This window comes from Budorcas taxicolor, chromosome 19 (assembly GCF_023091745.1).
Source record: "Budorcas taxicolor isolate Tak-1 chromosome 19, Takin1.1, whole genome shotgun sequence".
NCBI lineage: Eukaryota > Metazoa > Chordata > Mammalia > Artiodactyla > Bovidae > Budorcas > Budorcas taxicolor.
The window spans coordinates 31,846,009-31,866,967 of record NC_068928.1 but is presented as its reverse complement, the minus strand read 5'-3'; the positions used below and the strand labels follow the sequence as shown (position 1 = coordinate 31,866,967).

General features: G+C 45.5%; 1 protein-coding gene across 1 annotated transcript in view; it reads right to left on the bottom strand.

Annotated features, from left to right (window-relative positions):
• LOC128065056 (protoheme IX farnesyltransferase, mitochondrial) overlaps positions 1–20,741 on the bottom strand; it is a 108,610-nt gene extending 87,869 nt beyond the window's left edge. Inside the window, exons 1-3 of the mRNA XM_052658152.1 lie at positions 20,614–20,741; positions 15,855–15,988; positions 13,792–14,113 (exon numbers count right to left, since the gene is read on the bottom strand). Of these exons, the coding sequence (XP_052514112.1) occupies positions 13,792–14,113; positions 15,855–15,988; positions 20,614–20,656 (499 nt within the window). The 5' untranslated portion in view covers positions 20,657–20,741. The remainder of the gene's footprint in view (positions 1–13,791; positions 14,114–15,854; positions 15,989–20,613) is intronic.
• Between the last annotated feature and the right edge of the window lie 218 nt (positions 20,742–20,959).

Genomic DNA, 20,959 nt, shown 5'->3' with positions numbered 1-20,959 from the left:
TTCAGCCTGGAGGACCCTGAGCAGGAACCGGCCAGGTCAGTCCTGGACTTCTGACCTTTAGAAACTATGAAATAATAGCTTTGTGCTATATTAACCTGCAAAGCTTGTGCTCATCTGTTCTGCAGTAAGAGAAAACAGCAATACTGTAAAGAGGGTGGCATTTGAGGAAGACGAGACTGGACACAGGGGACGGACTCGAGTGGAGGGAAGATGGCTTAGGGACCAGGGAGAGGCCTGCAGGGCCTCAGGGACGGGACAAGGGCCTGGGAAGGGCAGCAGTGGTGCCGACGGAGGCAGAGCAAATCACCTGCAGGCACAGGCCTTCAATAGGGAATGAGCCTAAGTGATCACAGCAAAGGAGCCAAACAATTCAGCAACTCAGAGAACAAAAGGACCGCGAAAGGTCAAAGGAAGCCTGCGGTCAGCCAGCCCAATCTCTGTCCCGATGGAGGGGTGGCTTCACCAGGGGCAGCCTCCTGTGGGATGGGTCTCAGTTTCCCGGTCCCTCTGTTCCAGACCAAGTCAAGACAACTCCCTTGAAATACCTAGCTCTGGGTGTAACTCCTGTCTCCGGAGTAACACTGCACAACCTATAGTCATGCAAATGCCACCACCCCCAGCCCCAGCCTCTCCAGGCACAGCATCCGCAGGGACCAGCCACACGGGACCTCCACGCTCCTGTCCACACCGAGTGACACCTTTCAGAGATGCACTAGTTTCTACCATAACAAGAGCACTCAGGCCAGTGCCTGGCAAGTCCTAAGGGCCTAAAAAGTGGTGCTCTTGGTAACTGTCAAAGTGTGGTTCAAGATGATCTATTTTTCCAGCCACTATGCTTAGACTTAGTGTTTCAAAGCAGTGCCTTAAGGAACGCTGACAAACAACAAAACACTCCACACAAGCTCCATGCTCCCCAGTTTTATAACATCCAGGGGAGGGACCACAGCGCAGTCCTTAATAACTGTGGACTAACTATGATGATGACAAAAACAAAACATACACTTGGGAAGCACTCTGCAATGGCAAAGTACTTTTACATTTATTTAAACCCCGGAGACACTGCACTTCAAAGCAGTGTGTGGATACTTCAGGGTTATGGGAAAAAAACATGAGAACTTTCATTCATATTCACTTTTTAACTCTTTCTTCTAAAACACATATTTTGCATATCATAAAATGAATATAATACACTGGGATGAGAGCACATAAATTTTATTTACAAGTAATAACTATACATTTTTGTTACATATGGCATTTATATACAATAGCATAAATATTTTATAAATATACACACGTGCGCTTCAAATTTTTTTACTGATAAAATACACAACCAACAAACTTTGGAGAGGCCTGCTCTAAAGTAAGCAGCAAGCCAAGCACTGGTGGGTAGCATGTTCAATTTTATACGTGGAGATCCATGAGCCAGCCAAGGGCGGTGAACTCAACCCGCAGCCTGACCAAGGGTCATGTGAGTTACACATGACATATGGCTCTCTGCTATACGGGTTATACTGTAACAAGTCCTGGAAAGAAAGACATTTTCAGAATAAAATTCCATTGAAGGAAGGGAAGACCAGCTGTGCTCAGCTGGTTGGTTGTGCCCAACACTTTGTGACCCCATGGACTGTAGCCCACCAGGCTCCTCTGTCCATGGGATTCTCCAGGCAATACTGGAGTGGGTTGCTATTCTCTTCTCCAGGGGATCTTCCCGACCCAGGGATCGAACCTGCTTCTCCTGCACTAGCAGGCAGGTTCTTTACCACTGAGCCACCGGAGCAAAAACATACACATACACACCACCCAGCTGATCACATCACCACCAGCAGGCCAGCTGTGCTTTCAGGACATCCTTGCACACGAGCCATGATGCTCCTGCAGCAGAGATCCTAAGGGGAACAGACACAAGTCCCCGAGCAGGGAGCCCACACCGAGGGGAGAAGTTCCCCTCGCCCCACCCACTGGCCACATGCCCCTGCTTCTGCACCTAGGGGGCTCCATCCCTGCAGAGGGTGGCTCCGCGGGTCCTGGCGCCCCAGCTCCAGCTCATGGTCTGCTTCCAGAGCAGCAAGCAACTGCTGAAAGGTTTTCCCTTTTCCAGTACACAAGAGGTTTTCTTGAAGCAGTGGCTTAATCAAGAATGATTTTTTTTTTTTTTTTGGATAAAGGCTCAATACTTTGAGAACTGCTGGTCTCTGAGTACAAGCATAATGAAAGTGCTCATGCTCCTTCTGAGATCATCCATTAAAAAGAACTTTATCTCTTTTCTGAGATCATCCGTTAAAAATTACTCTAAAGATGATATTAAAAAACTGGTCATCTACATCCTGCTTGATCTCTCTCTTTTACTGCCTCGCTGTTTTTCAGCCCTGGCCCCAAAAAGAATTAGAGTGAAAAACAAAACTCCAATAAATCAATTCAGATAATTATCAACTCTGATAAAAGATTTGCTTGAAAGATGGAAACCGCTGACTAAATGAGAGTTTGAGATTCTCTATAGATTTCAAATTATCCTTGTGATCTATTATATCTCATTATCCTTGAGAGCAGGGACTATACAATATTATAAACCAAATCCTATAGACCTGAGGTGTATTTTCTTTAAATCTCTTTTATGTACAAAGCAGCCAGAGAACAGACAGTTAATGAATTTGTGTGTGGCTTTGTTCACCGGTGGCTCCAAGCAATGGAATGTTTTCGTTAACGGATCTCAGAGTTCAAAACTATACAACTTAATTAAAAGGCGGGAATTAGGTATTTTCTGATTTTCAAACGAACCTGTATTTTTTACCTGATAGCTGTACTTATGACTTCTTCCTCTCTTTTCGTTTCTATTAACACCATAAGCTTCAAATGGCTCAATTTCTAATTTAAGTGAGTCTCGTAGGCTTCACAGCTTGGCTGCGTTCTGTGAACCTTCTGACAATTCTGTTACCCACACATGTATGGAGGAAGGTGGTAATTCTTATGCTTATTGTTTCGTTCAGATGAAAAGTCAATTGATGAGAGACAGGGTACTTTTTTCCTCAGCTACATTAAACACAATCAATCAGAGAGTAACTGACTACAAACTGTGACCACATCAGGTTAAAAGATAAAGACTTCTAATGGAGATTTTTAATAACACAGCTGCAAAACTAGGAACTTGCAGGGCCTTCCAGTTTTCCTCTTTATTTTTTTCATACTCGGTGACCAGAGGTGGTGGTCTTAAAAATCCAGGACCAAATTGAAACTCCTAACTTCAAATTTACTGAGCATCACTATTACAAAAATGAAGCACTCAGTTCAGTCCCCAGGAAATTCCCCAGGAAGCACTTGGTTTGCATCCACGGCATTCAAAGAAGGAAATGAAATAGCCATCAGGTCTGTAGAAAAAAACACATCCAGAAAAGCTGTTTGCATCCAAGTTAATTAGGCAACACTGAGTGAGACCCTAAGACTGTTCTTTCAATCACAGTTTTTCCTTGAACTATCGAAGCTTTTCTACTTTTTCATCCTATTTTTAGTTTTCCTTTTCAACAAAAAAACATTTCTTCTCAGTATACTCAATAACCAACACTTTATGATCTTTGTAATTAACTAAAAAAAGTTTCCATAAAACTGATGCTTATTAAGCATTTAAGAAGTAAAAACAGTCCTTTTGAAAAATCAGTTTGGCAAGAAGAAGCTATTAGTTGAGCAGTTTTTACCAAAATAATGAAGATTTTTCTCAGTTTCATATCAATGGCAACAGGTGAGGGTGACATGGTGAAAAGCAGACAGAAATATGAAACACAGTGGCCCAAGGTCACCTGTTGCAGGTACAATACTTTACAGCTGCCACTGAATATTCATCGGAAGGACTGATGCTGAAGCTGAAGCTCCAATACTTTGGCCACCTGAAGCGAAGAGCCGACTCATTGGAAAAGACCCGGATGCTGGGAAAGATTGAAGGCAGGAGGAGAAGGGGGCGACAAGAGGATGAGATGGTTAGATGGCATCACCAACTCAGTGGACATGAATTTGAGCTACCTCTGGGAGATGGTGGAGGACACAGGAGCCTGGTATGCCACGGTCCATGGGGTCACAGAGAATTGGACACAACTTAGTGACTGAACAACAACAAAATATTCAGCTATTACATCACAGGAAAATGATTGTTTGTACTTAAAAGCTAAGCTGTTTTAAATTCTACAAATTTTTGCAAGAGAGTTCATTACAGCTTTTTTCCCCCATAAGCTTCTATTTTTTGAGTATCTATTATGTACAGGGCAGGAGTGAGGCCCTGGGAATGCCACAAGCCAAGGAGATGGATGTGGTCCCTGCCTCGTGGTGCCCACAGGCTGGTGGAGGTTCAGACAAGCCAACAGGCACAACACAGCGTGAAAGCAGGTCAGAGGGTGAAGTCACGGACGCTGCAGCAGGTAAGGGCTCCCGACCTAGACACCTGCTCAAACTGAGGTCAAACGTGAAGATGAAGGATGAGGAGGAGCTGGCCTGGGAATGGGGAGGAGGGGCAGGTATGAGTGCTAGAGGCAGAAGAAACAGTGACAGGGCCACGGCGTAAGGGAGCATCAGATGGCCTGCCCACCTCCTCTGAAGAGAGCACCACCCATGTTAATACAGATAAAAAAACATGCCTTGTGTTTTAACAGAACACTGCTCTGTTAGCCCTCCTCTTTTCATTCTTAACCTCCAAATTTACCATCCCCTGCTTAAGATATAAAAAGAATAATGCTACTGTGCAAAAACTTTTTAGCACTTAAAGAGATAGCCCGGTAGCAGCCTTTTAAATTCACTTCGCTAAGTTTCTCATTCCTTAACCTTAGCAAGTGAGATGCTATCGTACTTCACTCTGAACTAGAAACTAGGCCCTCGAGGACACCCCAGAATGATAATCAGGCATCTGCAGGGATGGGGAGCCATCTATCAGGCCCCTCCAGAGATGTGGCTAATACAGCCGCCAGGGAGCGGGGAGGCCTGACTGTGTGCAGAACCTGAGAGAACGCCCCGGGTGCACAGTGATGCGGCTGGTTGCTCATAGGAAATGGGGCAGGGAGAAGAGACAGGCAGAGAGAAGAAAAGGCGTGACCTGTGAGAATCCAGATAAACCAAGAGTTCCCACTTGATGAAAACCAAAGCTCGATTTTTGTTTGAAATGGGGAGCAAGGTGGTTTGCTGAGCATGAAGCCGAGGTGGTGGAGAGGGTGTTGAGTGAGTTCTTCGGATAACAGTTTCTCAGAGTAGGTTCTGGGGACCCTGCCAACCAGGGCCCTTCGTTAGAATACAGATTCCTACGCCCCCACCCCAGACCTAGTGTGAAAGAGTTTATGGAGACGAGGCACAGGAATCTGCATTTTAACAAGCACTCCAAGTTACTCGGACCACACCTGGTGATTCAGAACCATTAAAGGGAGTGGAGTTCTCCAGGTGGATAATGGAATCTGGGGCAAAGAAGACAACTTAACAGGATGACAGGCCCTCAGTGACTTCTAAGTATAAGAAAGGAGCGAAAGAGGGGCCGCCTGGCTCGCTTCTTTGTTCTGCTGAAGTTTCGCCAGCAACCTGAACTATTCAGTGCAGCCTTGGGCCAGCTGGTCTTCCTCCACGGCACAGTCCAGCAGGGACAATTCCCCAGCACACAGGAGAAGTCTCAGACATGTACCTGATGATCAAGACGGCAGGGGAAGACTGCCGACAGACGGCCGCACACCCACAACCACCCCTGGGAAAGTATATGTCGCGGCGGCAAAGCAGCTTTATTTAAACACACTGCACAGGAAGCGCAGGTGTCGTGTGGTCCCACAGCAGATCCAGAGGTGCGGTTCTACTGTCTTTGAAAACCGGGGGGTGGAAAGCAGGGCAGCCTGCATCCTCTTCCTGGGAGGGGACGTGCTGCATAAAAAGACAGCCTTGTGGGCACTGTGAGGACACTGGGAAGCTGGCTACACACAGCACTGACCAGGCTGGATTTAGATGCTCTGGTTTTTTTTTAAATGATAGAGGTATTCTTTACCCCGTCCCTTTTAGCTGGAGAAGCCATGCTTGCTGTACAGCCCTGGCCAATGAAATGTAAGGAGATATTCCTATCAAGACCTTCCCCTTCCAAGTAAAAAGCCTGTCCCGGCTTGCTCGATCTTAATTCCTGGACCAGGGACTGAACCCGCACCCTTGGCAATGAAAGCACAGAATCCAAGCCATTGGGCCACCAGCGAATTCCCTAAAAAGGCCAAGTCTTGTTAAGGAGGTTTCTGCCTTTCCACATCATCCCCTTTCTTCATTCTTTCTGCTGGAATACAACATGATGATGGGGGAGTGGCAGCCACCTTGTGGTCTTGAGGACAAAAGCCAGAAGCTAATGAGAACAGAGCAATGAGCATGGGCCAACTATGTTAACAAAATCCCTGAGCACTAGCTCTCGACTCCTAATCTCAGACTCCTTGATACGAGAGAGTTTATAAACCCTTCATCTGCTTAAGTTACTGTTCTTCAAGTTTTCAGTTACATGCAGCTGAGCCCATTCTCAACTCATAGCTTTTTCTCCTTCTCTTCATAAAAGTTGTCAATGCATTTTTGAGAATGATTATCATCATGAAATTTAGCTCGACATTCCTCTAGCATCTACCACCCATCTCATACTTAAAATCAATCCAATTAATCTTGGGTTCTTTCTCTGGTAGCTCAGCTGGGAAAGAATTAATCTCAAACTGTATTTAAAGCAGTGACATCATCAGAAGACAGAATAGCCCAGATAAAAATAGTTTTCATCTAACTTGGAACACTGGCTGAAGCATCTACATGGCCCACTCCCACCAGAAACCAACTGAAATGATGGAATAAACATGAAAATTAGAGAAAAACCTACATCAGCAATAAATTAGGTAGAGTGGATACTAAAACCCTCAAGAAATGTTTGTTAAATACAGTGCAGATGAGATGAAACTGAAGACAGATGCTGAGGGATGACTTGTGCCTTTCACTATTTGAGTAGCAGAAAATTACCAAGTGGTGAGAAAATGGATGTGTGTGTGCTGAGTTGCTTCAGGTGTGTCCGACTCCTTGTGACCCTATGGCTGTAGGCCGGCGGGCTCCTCTGTCCATGGGATTCCCCAAGCAAGGACACTGGAGTGGGTTGCTGCGCCCTTTGCCAGGGGATCTTCCCAACCCAAGGGTTGAACCCGAGCCTCTTATGCCTCCTGCATTGACAGGGGGGGTTCTCTACCACTAATGCTGCCTGGGAGGGGAATAAAGGCTATCTGAGGGGACGCTGTCTTTCTGGCTGCTGTGGAGGGTGAGGAGTGAGGAGCAGAGGCCAGGGTGAACCGTGCTGTCCTGGACCCACGTTATGCAACAGCAGGACTGTGCTGGGGCAGCTGCGCCGCCTGGAAAGGAGAGAGAAGGGGCCGGGGCAGAGAGGATGCAGAGCCTTCCTTGACGTCATTCTCACCAAGTCGAGGTGGAGATGATGTGGAGGACCTCAACCCGACGGGCAGGCCCCCACCCACATGGCCCTTCACAGCACGTATGCCTGGCAGGGGCGCTGGAGAAGACACTGAGCACAGACACCCTGTGTACTGAGAGTGGAGGCAGACCATGAGAGAAACCAGACTTGGCGAGCAGGGCGCTGGCACAGTGGTTTCAAAACCACACTGGAAAAACCTCTTTAGAGTAGAAGTTCCCTTGCTGGTAGCTCCCTCTGCATCTCCTTCAGGCCACAGGAATGTTTTACCAGTAACAGACTGGGAGTCTCCGTCCTCGAGCTGAAAACGCAAAAGAGGCACCCAGGGATGCCACGTCACACAGGGAGGGGTGTTCTCGTGTGCTTTTGTATCTTCACAAAACACCACTTGTTAAAAGAAATGGCCACCAAAAACAGTGGCACAAAAAAATATTCACAGAATTAGGTTTTTTTTTTTAACTGTAGAAAATATTTACATCATGATCCTATTTTTGTTTAAAAAGCAAAAGTATTTGAATGGCATGTATGGAAAAACATTCTGTGTGTGCGTGTTAGTTGTTCAATTGTATCCGACTCTTTGCGACCCCATGGACTGTAGCCCGCCAGGTTCCTCTGTCCATGGGATTGATTCTCCAGGCAAGAATACTGGAGTGGGTAGCCATTCCCTTCTCCAGGAGATCTTTCTGACCGAGGGATCAAACCCAGGTCTCCTGAGCCACCAGGGAAGTCTCAGAAAAACATTCTAGAATACCCCAAAATCATCAAAACAGGTATCACTTGGATGATTATATTTAGAATTATAAGAAGAGTCCCATCCTTCCCATTTTGGCTTCTCTGTATTTTCTATTTGTTCTAAAAGTAAAACTCAGTAATGAAAATACTGCTTTAACATTTATCAAGCATACAAATATTAAGGTAATTATTTCAAAATATATATTAAAATTTAAGAAACTATAACAATATTTTTAGGTAAATGTGAAAAATGTTTTATGCGGTATCTGAGAGCTGATAATTATAGTACGTTGACCTTTTTAAGCAACATAAAATAAAACTGCATCCTCTATTCTTGGGTTTGTTTTTTTTTTTTCCTTTTAATAAAAAGCAGCATTCTAGGTTCTGGAGAAAGAAGTCCAGAAACTGGCAGGCTGCAGTTCACATCAGTTCTGTCAACAGCCTAATCTATTGGCTTCAATAAACAAACTATTTTAGTGTTCTGGTCTCAGGAAAAAAACGTGCTGCAGCTTTTCAGCACAGACATTATTCAGGAAAAAATTTCTGCTTTTTATTGACCCATATTAAGTGTTAACTTGGTTGAGTCACCAAAGTGTCTTATGATCCTAATCCAAATAAAATTTCTTCACCCCAGTGTGGTCCTTGCAACAAACTCCAAAAACATATTGTAAATAGCTCGGCTGGCAAGAGAAACTCAAGGGAGACACACTATAACTTCTTTATAAACTCAGTCTTACTTCCTTTCATAGAAAAAAAAACAAATCTTTAAACGGCATTAGCTCCTGCAGACTTTGGCCCAGATCCTGGTATAAATGAAAGAGCCCCATCCTGCTGCAACTCTGCTGTCCTACAAATGAATGGGACACATGGTCACTATGTGGCTCTTCCTTAGTCTACAGCTTATTATCCTTGGTGTGTTACAGCTATACACGAAGGAGGCGAAGGAAGAAAGACAAGTTCTATCAAAGTGATCACTGCCCCGAAGGTATTTCTGCCTTGGCTATCATGAGCTATAAATGAATTGCCCAAGATGTAAAGAGTCCAAAAGAAACCAATTGATAAACACCAGGGATTTTCTTAAAAAAAAAAAAATCCTGCAGACTCCAAGACATGTATGAATTCAAGTCATAAAATAAATAGGGAGGCAAGAGGTCAAATAAGAGAGTTGGGGTCACTCGAAGGGTGTTGCCTCTTTAAATGGAATAAGCAGAAGGAAATGACTTGAATTCAATTAGCTCATCCAGAAACCGGGGGCAGGGAATATATAAAATGATACGAGAGATGTTCACTGCCGGGACTTTTCCATCTGTGGCTGCAGGGGAGGCTGCTCCCCGACCCACGTGTGCATCTCGCCCGTGCACACCTCTCCTGTGTGGTCCAGACCTCCCCCCCCACCCCCTGCCCACAGCTGCTCCCATGCCAGTCGTGGCCAGGGTTGCTCAGGCTCTCACGGGAAGGAGGGGGCGAGCCACCCACGCCTGCCAGACCACGAGGGTCCGGGCCGGCCCTCTGCCAGCGTGGCGCCTCCCTCGCTCTCTCGAAGGGTGGCCCAGGAACACCTGCATGCGATCATCTGCACCCGTGCCAAGGTGCAGAGCTCTGGGTCCCATCCTGGGGCTCCAGGATCTGATCCCTGGGGCTGGTGTCCAGGAAGCGCCATGGGAATACACACATGTGCCATGCGTGCGTCTCAGCAGACTGATGAGTCAACGCACACTCTACATACAGCACAACCGCCGCTAAAAGAGCGATTTAGTCATGGCTGGAGATTTCAGACCATGTTTTAAGGATGAAGCCCTGCTTGGATACACAACACTCTAAAGGTACCGAACAGAAAAAGCAATACAACAGCTTACACGAAAGGAAGGAAGATGCTCCCCGCTGACCCCCCAACCTGATCCTAAACCAACTATTACCCTTTCCCATAAACCCTTAAAGAACTAAGCATTATGAAAACAAACTTTAAGACATCATTCTAAATTAAATATTTAAAAGTACCTCATTTGAGACTCTAAGAAGAAGAAACACTGATAATTAGTTCCTGATTTAGCAGCCTCAATGCTGACTTCCTAACTGCCAGATAAAACAACTCCATGGCCAGGCTTCTTAGGAGACCTCTAGCATTTAGGTGTTGATCACTTCCTTTATGGGCCCTTTCCGTGATGAAGCCCTCTCCTGTTTCCCTTCCTCTGACCACATATTCCCTTGCAGGCCCCATTACACGTTCTGCCCCGTCCTTAAAAGCGGACTGGCCCCAAAGTCTTGTCCTTGGCTTTCTGCTCTGGCCACTTTACACCTGGCCTGCTCACCACCATGGCTGCAAGTCAACCCCACGCTCTCCCAGCCCGGGGGTCCCGTCCTTCACAGCTAGCGCTGCCTGGGCAACTCCAATTCTGCGTGTCCAGTACTGCCTCCCCTCACACCTGGTTCTCCTCCCTTCAGTACTGCCATTCTTAAGTCTCAACACAATCATTCATCCAGTCTTCCAAGCAGAGGGCTGGAAGTTCTCCAAAGGCAGGGCAGCAAACTCAAGGGCCTGCAAGTTACATCACCCAGGTGATGAATTTATTTTTTATTTAAGAAACGAGTGTATAGGTTTTAACATGGTCGCTTCTATGCAGTTTCCAGACGTCATTCTATTTAACACTCAGTACACCCCTAGGAAGTAAGTTATCATTACTAATCCCACTTTACAGATGGGTAAACTGAGGCACGGACGTATGGAACTTGCTCAAGGTCACTGAACTAGTAAGAGCAATGACTTGAGAGCAGGGACTCTGGCCCAGAGGTCACTACACTCACTTTCCAGGCCATGACTATTCTGAGGCAATGACTCAAGTCTGCCGAGGTAGTGTGCCATGAGCACAGAACCAACAGCTGTGGCTATGTTCCAATAAAACTTTATTTACAAAAAGAGGCAAGCCTCGCTCAACAGTGCTATCACCAGTTTTCTAATCACCTCTACACCTTACAGTGAAATACCTTCAACATGGTCCCCAAACCTTAAAGAACACAGTAAAAATATAGAAGTGCCTGAAAAAAACATAAGTGAAGGCTTCTATAACCTCAGGGTGGTGAAAATATTTCTAAGCATTAAAAGAACTAGTAAGACTTAATACATGAAAGTTAAAAATTCCAATGGGGCAAAATAAAATGGAACAAAACATCACCAAGTAAACATCACAAACAGAAAAAGCAAAATGTGACAGAAATATTTTCATGCATATGATGGATGAAATGCTGATGCTCTTTATTGACTGTCAAGAGCAGGCCAGAGCAGGACTAAGGGAAAACCCTTGAAAGGATCTGACTGGATATGGGGGCAGACCTGTCTCCAAGGAGGCGGGAGGACTGAGCACGGTGGGGAGGACAGACACACCCAGCTGCTAGGACAGGGGTGGGAATGGGGGACAGGGGAAAGGGAAAAAGTCTGTTTCTGGGGAGGAGCTTAATCATTCCAGGTTACCATGTTCCTTTAAACTCAGGCAGAGTCCAGGCAGGAGGCACCATGAAGGGAAGGTACTCTTGAGTGGGTTATGAGTAGATGAGAAAAGGAAAGTCAGTATGGCAGGAAGATGGGACAGAGAGGGTAGTTAGGACCAAATGCCTCAGGAGTTCTGGACCTCAGCTTGCAGAGAGGGGGTGCAGAACCTTGCAGGGCTAACAAAGGAGGTGAGACTGGAGATGATGCTCTCAACAGAGAGCAAAGAATTAAGACTGACTCCAGGGTTTCCTGTCTGGGGGAAGTGAAGAATGCTGGTATTACTGACAGAAGCGGGGCGATAAGAGAAGTAACGTGCCCGGCGGGATGGAGATACTGCAGTGCACACAGAGAGAGATGTCCCGCTGCTGGGGGAACTCGCTTCCGACGCCTGCAGACAGAGCAGTCTCATCTTGGAGGTGACATCCTTACGATCGTATCTGGGGTCATTCTTAACATGTCAACACATGATTCGCACACTGCTTGTGCAAGTGACACAAGATAACTTCTGCAGGAATGTGATGACTGCTCAGCCATCGTGAGACACACAGATAGCACCTGTGATCAGGCTCATTGTTAGTTACCCTGTGCAAGTCTTACTGTGATTCCTCAGCTCGTTTGTCAAATTCCTGTGTCTGTCTGTCATCCCCTCAAAAGATTTAAAGTGAGTTTGGTGGCTGAGGAAAGAACTCATCTCCTTACCTCCTTCTACCCTGAATTTCAAGCTCAACTTTTGAAAAACAACCAACCAACCACTACTTTTTCCCTGATTTTCTCTACTCTGAAAATGCTCTGTCTCATCTGTTCCTTTCCCAATTCTGCCTCAGTAATATTACTGACCACTTTCTGTCTTCGAAGAATACGTAGTGTTACTATATCATCCACCCATTCCCCATCTGTATTCTTCACCTTATTCTCATCCAAGGGCTTCTCTGGTGGCTCTGGCGGTGAAGAATCACCTGCAATGCAGGAGACGCAGGTTTGATCCCTGGATCAGGAAGATCCTCTGGAGAAGGGAAATGGCAACCCACTCCAGTATTCCTGCCTGGGAAACCCTATGGACAGAGGAGCCTGGTGAGCTGTAGTCCTGCCTGGGAAACCCTATGGACAGAGGAGCCTGGTGAGCTGTAGTCCATGGGGTCGCAAAGAGTCAGAGACAACAGCGACTGAACCACCACCATTCTTATCCAAGAAGGAAAGGGGAGACCAGGCCTTCTGTCTGCAGGGTGGGCCAGAACATGCCTTCTAATAGGATTAGCACAGAATAAGCCATTTTGAGGCTAAGCTATGAGACGAGGTGACAATAAAGCTCGGCCAGACTCCCAGGGGGGCTGTAACAACTGAACGACATGACTCATGGGTTAATACCCAAGCAGATACAATAAAATGTGGTGCAGTCTGCTAGACTTCAGCAAAAACATCTGGTACCAAACCTCTTTGCAGAGAAGCAATCTACATCCCTGGGTACGTGGGACAATCCCAGAGGCCCTATGAGAAGCAACCACAGCAGTGAGCTGGGGGCCCCGGCGCCTGTGGGTTCACGGCCCATCAAGCCCAGCAATGTGGCCCTTCTTGGTTTCAGAACTGAATCAGGATGCATTCTCTTACCGCGTCTTTACAGGACAGAAGGTGTAAACACACAAAAGACAAGGAAACAAGCAGGACAGACATTCCGTTTAACTGCAAGTGAGAGAGACTCTTTCTAGTACAATGTTTTGTTGTTGTTTAGTCTCTCAGTTGTGCCTGACCTTTTTGCGACCCCATGAACTGTAGCCCACCAGGCTCTTCTGTCCACAGGAATTCTCCAGGCAAGAATGCTGGGAGTGGGTTGCCATTCCCTTCTCCAGGGGATCCACTGCATCCAGGGACTGAACCCAGGTTTCCTGCACTGACAGGCATATTCTCTACCACTGAGCCACCAAGGAAGCCCACAACATGTTCAGGGTAATACTATTTACAATTCTGCATAAACAAAACCAAAAATTTTATTTCAAATCCCAGTTAAGTTGAAGAAGGAAAAATACTAAAAGAGGACCTGCAGTTTAAAATATTCCTTTGGGGCAGTAATAAATTTAGTAGTTTGTTTAACTAAAAGAATAGTTTCAAGTAAGACTGACGAGACCAAAAAAAAATTCCAAAGTACCTGTGAGTTTGATTTTGGACAGCCGGGCCAGAATTCCTGGCAAATCATCTGCACGGAGCTTCATCTCTTTCCACTGCTTCTCTTCTTTCGTCTCTTTCCCCAGAGCTATGGAGCCCTCAGTTACTGAGGTGGGTTCTAGTTCTATCAATGCTTTTTCACTTGGCTTTCCGGACAGAGACAGGCTGGAGGGTACAAGAGGTCTCATCTCGCATATTTCGGCTTTGGCCTCATCCAAAGAAGTTTTTGCAAGGAAAGGAGATTCTGCTGGTTCTGGCTTTGGTTTTATTTGCTGCTTGAGGCTTCTGTTTAGTTGTGTGACATACTGAATTGAAAAAAAAAAAAAAAGGTACACATAACTTAGGAAACTGCGGCCCAAAATGCTCTTAAGTGGTTGTTCAGAAACACTTTACATCAGTCCGACTTCTACAGTACTTAAAAGATTTTCCTGCACCTCTATAAATATTCGCTGAAATAACTCCTATTAGTGTGTGTTACATGGAGGTCACTCGACTAAGATATGGAGAAGACAATTAACTGGTTTTCAGATTCTATGACTTAGAAAAAATCCTATGGGTTTAAGTTCCCAGAAAGAAAGATAAATTGATTTCTTATTCATCTCCCCCAGGATTTCCCCTGACATAAGACTCAGAAGTTGCAGGTTTAACATTCCAAATACAGTGCAAAAGTTTTCTAGACTCAAGAGCCCAAGTCAACCTGCTGACTTTCCTTGTTGCCCAGCCAGCAGTGCAGAGAGGCTCCAAGGGGACCACAACCCAGGGCTCAGTACCATCAGGGCAGTGGGTGTGTGGACAGAATTGGGCTGAAGACTCAGACAACCTCTGTTACTTACTAGCCAAAAGGAGTAACTGTGGCTAACATCCATGAGGCACTTTACAGTTTTAAACAACATATATCCTTAGAGTTTATAGGAGACATATCTCATTCAGTCTTCTCAAAAATTGTGAAAGAAGACAGATCGTTACTAGTATCTCTTAACTTTCAAATGAGGAAACCAAGGCTTGGAAAACAATCTGACAGAGCCAAGAATATAAAACTAGTTAGTTACAGATGCTCCTAGAACTGAAGCCCTTTCCTGATAACTACCTAAGTGACTTTTTCCAATTACATCACGAAGGCTTGAAATTACATACACTTGTCTAAGGAAGGAGTTACAAACTCAGGAATGAATTCAGAGTTCTGTTTACATATAAAAAGCATCCTATGTATTTGAGTTTCTCTTCTAAATATCCATTATCCTCCATCCTCAACTTTACAAGTCTGATTATTATTGGAAACTAAAATCTCTCATCAAAATGAGTTTTATTAAAAGATTTTAAAAGCTAAAATGGACTTTGTAAGGTTAAAAAAAAAAGATTAGAGAAATGTCAAATAGGACTTCAGATTATGAATTTGCTATTCTTTCATGCTTGCACAGAAATTATGAGTTTTTAGCTGTGGCTTCTTCATTCTACGATACTTCATGATTTGAGAAAGTGGCAAATATTAAGTTACCATGCTGACGACAACACAGAGTCAACCTGGTCCAAGGTCTACAAACAGACTGAGCTATACTATGAACGCCCACTGTAAAATGCCCAGAAAATCACAAGAACTCAATTTGTTTGAATCTGTTCAGAAGTGCATGTTTGAATCTCACTGCTGATGTAAAATAACAGGGAGGACCTACTTTTGAGGCAATTATTTCTGTATTACTGATGTATTCATAGAACTTTAAAGAATTTAAAAAGATGAATTATAACAGTTCAGCTTTTCCTAACTGTGGCCTACTCAAAACATGCAAGCAGCTTTCCATCTTTCTCCAGACTTAATCAATAAGGTCGAGATCATACTTTAAAACTTAAGACATCAGAGTTATTCTGGTTTCAGTTAAGCATAATCAAAACAAGGGATTAACGTTGTGGAAAAACTTAAGAGGGCAGGAAATAAAAGTCTTTTTCAAAGAGTACTTGTTGCAGCTCTTCTGACAACAGGAATTTCTAAAATCCCCTTGAACAGGGAAAGTAAAGGCAGAGAGCCCAGTGAGCATGGTCTTCTGAACCTACCATGCGCCGGAGGAAGTTAACGTGTTGAAATGTGACCCACTGCTGATTGACGTTCCTGAGAAGATGCAGGAATCTACGAGGTGACTCTCGCATGGCTCTTCTTTCTAGATACCAGATGCATCCTCCTCCCCAGCCTATCAAAGAAAGAGGAAAAAAATTAAAATGGCCATTATATCTCACCAAGCGATGACTGGACCTACCCAGAAGCAGAGCCAGCACCACGGTGGGCAGTGCATGTGTGATGGGTCTGAACTCTGAAATGATCTGATCCAGACTCGTGAATGAATGGTTATTGATCGGCCCTGCTCACTGTCCGAGTATAATTCTCCAGCAGAGTTAGGGAACTTGTTCATCTCAGGATCATTAAAAGTGAAAGTGTTAGTCACTCAGTCGTGTCCAACTCTTTGCAACCCCATGAACTGTAGCCTGCCAAGCTCCTCTGTCCAAGGGATTCTCCAGGTAAGAATACTGGGGTGGGTAGCCATTCTCCTCTCTAGGGGATCTTTCTGACCCAGGGATTAAACCTGGCTCTCCTGCATTGCAGGCAGATTCTTCACTGTGAGCCAGCAGGGAAGCCCTCAGGATAATTATGCTTTTATTACATCAAAGGTTGAAATGACCAAACCATCAATCTCTTAGAGAATCAAATGTAAAACAATCAGCTTGGTCACTTTCTAAAGAGGATAAAATGAGAAGCCCAATTTTTCTCAATAAATAACCATAAAGTAAGTGAAGTCGCTCAGTCGTGTCTGACTCTTTGCGACCCCATGGACTGTAACCCACCAGGCTTCTCTGTCCATGGGATTCTCCAAGCAAGAATACTGGAGCGGGTTGCCATTTCCTCCTCCAAGAAATAAGAGTAAACCGGAAAATAAATTTCAGATTAATATTTTGGCCGTTATCGGGTAAGCCAACTAAAAGACAGAGGAAATTGCTCTCACTAAAGTATGACTCTATCAAGCTAGTTAGGAAGAAGCTATTTTCGGTGTATCCAAATGTGGCTTTTAGTCATTCATCTCTAAACCTTCTCTCAAATGGCAACAAACCCAATGCTTCTGTGTAAAGTCTCATCCTGGGAAAGCTTCCAACAGGAGCACAGCAGAGACATTCCCCCCACCATCCCCTTCTTTTAAGTCTTTTCTCCTGTGGCTTCCATGACCCTAACGACTCCCGGTTCTCATCCACCCATCAATTCTCCATTCCTGAAACCCTAAGGTAATTTTTAATCTCCAAGCCATTTCTAGAGTTGCTATGCCTGTTTCCACCTGCTGAGGATCTCCACGTGGATGGCTTGTAATGTCTCTCAGAAAACTTTAGTCTCACCCTTATCTCTACTCTGTCCTCTACTGCAGATAAAACCATCGCCTATGTGAGATTCCAAGACCACCTTGAACTCTTCCTTCATCACCTAATAACCATCAGCTCCAGTCAACTCGGAAACACTGGTCAAATCTGTCCACTTCTTTCCCTGCTGCTGAGAGACACAGACCCTTATTATCGCACACCTGGATACCGTAGAGTTGTGGGATGCAAACCACTTGTCCTGACTTTGGTTAAAGCCTTTCCTCTCCAATCCCAGTCCCACAGAGCCAGATGGTTTCCTTCTGAAGCCTAGAATACACATCATCTGCCCAATCACATACATGTGACTCACTGTCCTGCCCCACGATTTCAGTTTGCCCATCTTTGTTTATGCGTCTCCTTGCTTGCAGCGTCCTGTTTCCACTCTGCCTGTCAAATGTCGAAGTTTCTTTCAAGCAGTCTAGCATTTCATACTCGTTTTTGTAGCACTTCTTAATGCAGATTGTTTCTACATCATTTTTTTTTGTTTTAGTTCATTGAAAGCGGGGACTCCGTCCTGACCTCTGCTACAACAGCTAGCAGACTGTCTCCTCCATATAAGAATGAGATGAGGGCTGATGACTCGGTTGCCCACATCGCTCACCTGGACAGGGGGAAGGAGAGCTATCACCACCCCATGGTAACCAAGGCAATTATTTTAGACTGGAGATAAGTCCCCTCTTCACTGAAATCATATCCTCGGCCCTCGGGTAAATACGACATGCTTATTTTCCACATCCATGAATATGTGGTGTCTGTATATGTATATAGAAAGGAATGGTAGTGTTGAAATCAGTCCACTGATTGAAATTTCCTTTGAATTTAGTCCTCTGATAGTCTATCTTTTTTTTTAATGGTATGTATTTTTCCTTTCTTGCCTTGACATTGTTCTCTGGGATAACAGGATTTCAATATTAACAGGTTATGTCAAGAAGACACCAAGTTTTATCATTCTACACCTTAATTTCAAAACCAGTTGTGAGATCCACTGGTCCAGTGAGAAATGTATGTTCCTGGGAGGAAAAGAACCATCTTGGAAAATATCTCTCAAGATTATGTGGATTACAAATGAGACTTTATGGAAACAAAACCAGCTTGGAAACAGCACTTTTAAATGACGAAAATACTTCATTTAGTCAAAACAATCAGTGTCCAGAAATTTAAAGACATTTTGGCCCTGTGTAAAGAAATATAGGTTTGAAGGTACACATGGCTTATAACAAATGCATTAAAAATCAGGACACAAATGATCACATCCATTATTCACCATCAACACTGAGTCAAGATTGTAGGGCTTTAAAAATGAAGCGCATGGATATGAAATGGAAAGGTTCTGAAAGTTTTCAACGGCTATAAAACACTGTTAAGCTTTTGAAGAACAGTCGGGCATGACCAAACCCAGGAGGGCATGGAGACACCTGATACAGTCCCCGTGTACCTTTCGGCCCGCTTCCCACTGTGCTGCTTCCATACCAAGCGCCAGCAGTAGATCTTCCCAGTGTACCACAGCAGGCTGCACAGGCCACTTAAGAGCAGATCTTTTGGTTCATACCTTCAGGAAGCCAAGCTGTCTTGGCTATTCCTCCCATACCAGCATCAAAAAGACAGATCCAGCAACAAACCATTTGAACCATAAGCAGCCCACTTCCTGAACTGGGGAATTCTGAGTAGTGAGGTAGATCTGTCCTATAGGAAGCTGAAAATACAGAAATGAAAGCAGAAAAGAACCCCATCTTGAGCAATGCATGCTGGAAAAAACCTCCCTACAGAGGAGATAATTCCAGCATTCAGAAAGGATGAGCTCTCTGAGAATGAGCGTCTCAGGTCAGAATCCAACACTCACAGTCAGGGATGGGAGAAGGTAACAAATTCAAAAAGAACCACAGACCCTTCAAATAAAATGTTTCATCGTGGAAAATTCCAATCATATGCAACAGCAGACGAATCCAATGAGCCCCCATTACTGATCCCCCAGGTTCAACAATGCTCAAATCTCGGCCAATCGTGTTTTCATCATCTATACACACTCCCACTTCTCACCCTCCTCGCGCCCTTTGAACCAGAAGAGACCTTTGAGATCATCTAGCTGAACAGCCTCAGTTTATAGAGGAGTAAACTCAATTCCAGAAAATAAAGTTGATATGCCCTGAGATCACACAGCCAAAAGAGACACACAGAATAACAATATTAGGAGAAAAGAAGAGAAAGGAATTTCAGAGTAATTGTGATCAATATTGCCAGATGGGAAGTCCACTGAAGGTCCAGTGTTTAGGACTCCAATCTTTTACTGCCATGGGCCTGAGTTTGATCCCTGGTTGGGCAACTAAGACTTCACAAGTCCCGTGGCTGAGCCAATAAAAAAAGTTTCTGGGATTTCCAAAGGGAGTCCATCTTGAATATGGACAACCAGTGACACATTTCTCACACATCAGTTATCACCCTAAACTACTGAGACAAAACAATGCCCAACCTCCACCTTAATGTCTCCATCAGGACAAATTTCATTCATTCATAAATAATTACTCAGCACCAACAGTGCACACCAGGTATTGTTTCCGGCACTGGGGACACAGAGATGAACCAGAGAGAAACCATCCCAGCCTTTACAAGATTCAATCTTGCAGTTGGGAGAAACACATAGTAAATCGGTTATAAGTAAGCAATCAAAGGCTGTTCTAACCATAATGAAGGAAAGAGGGTGATGAGATAACAGAGGGCCAGGGGTTCTACCTAGATAGTGTGCTCAAGCCTCTCTTAACAGGAAACATTGGAGCTGAGACCCAGCCAAAGGGCAAGAAAGCACATCTACACTAAACATGTAATTGTGACAGGTGGGCCTGGTGGGATTATATCAGGGACCACGATAATGGTAGAAAGACAAAAGCCTGGGGGGCGGGAGATGGTTATGGCCCGCAGTCCGAGGTGGTCACCGTCTTTATTATTGTCATCATGACACTTTATATTGGAACAAGGCTTCCGGGTTGGGGGCGGGGGGGGGGGGGGCGGCGGGGAAGCTAAGCACTTGCCAGGTTCTTACAAGTGCAACGTATGAGTAACTTACACATCGCTAGAACCTAAGGCCCTGAGAAGCCAAGAGGCTCGGGGAGCCCCCAGGTTCCTCTCTCCTGAGCCTCCAGCCTCTGAAAACTGAAAGAAGCACCAGACATCGCGTCCCCTACCCACCTCCGGGGGCTAGGAGATGGACGCGGTGTGCGGACCACCGGAACCCCAATGCAAGACTAGGCCCTACCTCCGAGGCCCCTTCACTTCAGGCAGCCCCGTAGGTCACTTCCCTCACCGATGCCCCAGCCGACCTCGCCAAGGGCTCCCAAGGTTGCAGACAGGCGGAACCACGGTGTAGCACGTGGCAACGAAAAGAGAATTCCCCCAAATCCGTGCCCGAGGTGGTGTGCAGTACCTGTCAGGAGGCGTGAGGAGAGAGTGTGCGGGGATGCGGCCATCACGCAAGAGTCCAGCCGCCCCCGGGAGCCCCGTGTCCTCTCTCCTCACCGGTTGCTGGGCGCCGCCATCTTCCTTCCCCGCCCCCCCGTGGGAAGAGCGACGCGTCCGGTTCGTCACTTCCGGCAGGCGCGAGGCGGAAGCGAAGAGCTGCGGCTGTGGTTAGGAAGACCGCAGGGCAGCGTGGCCCCGGGGCAGAGGGGCCGGGGTCTGAGGTGCTTTCTCGGGGACGCGAGGTACCCGGGGGTGGCAGAGGCTTCCGAGGAAAGGCTGCCCGAGACGGCGAGCCCCCGCTTCCTGCCCCG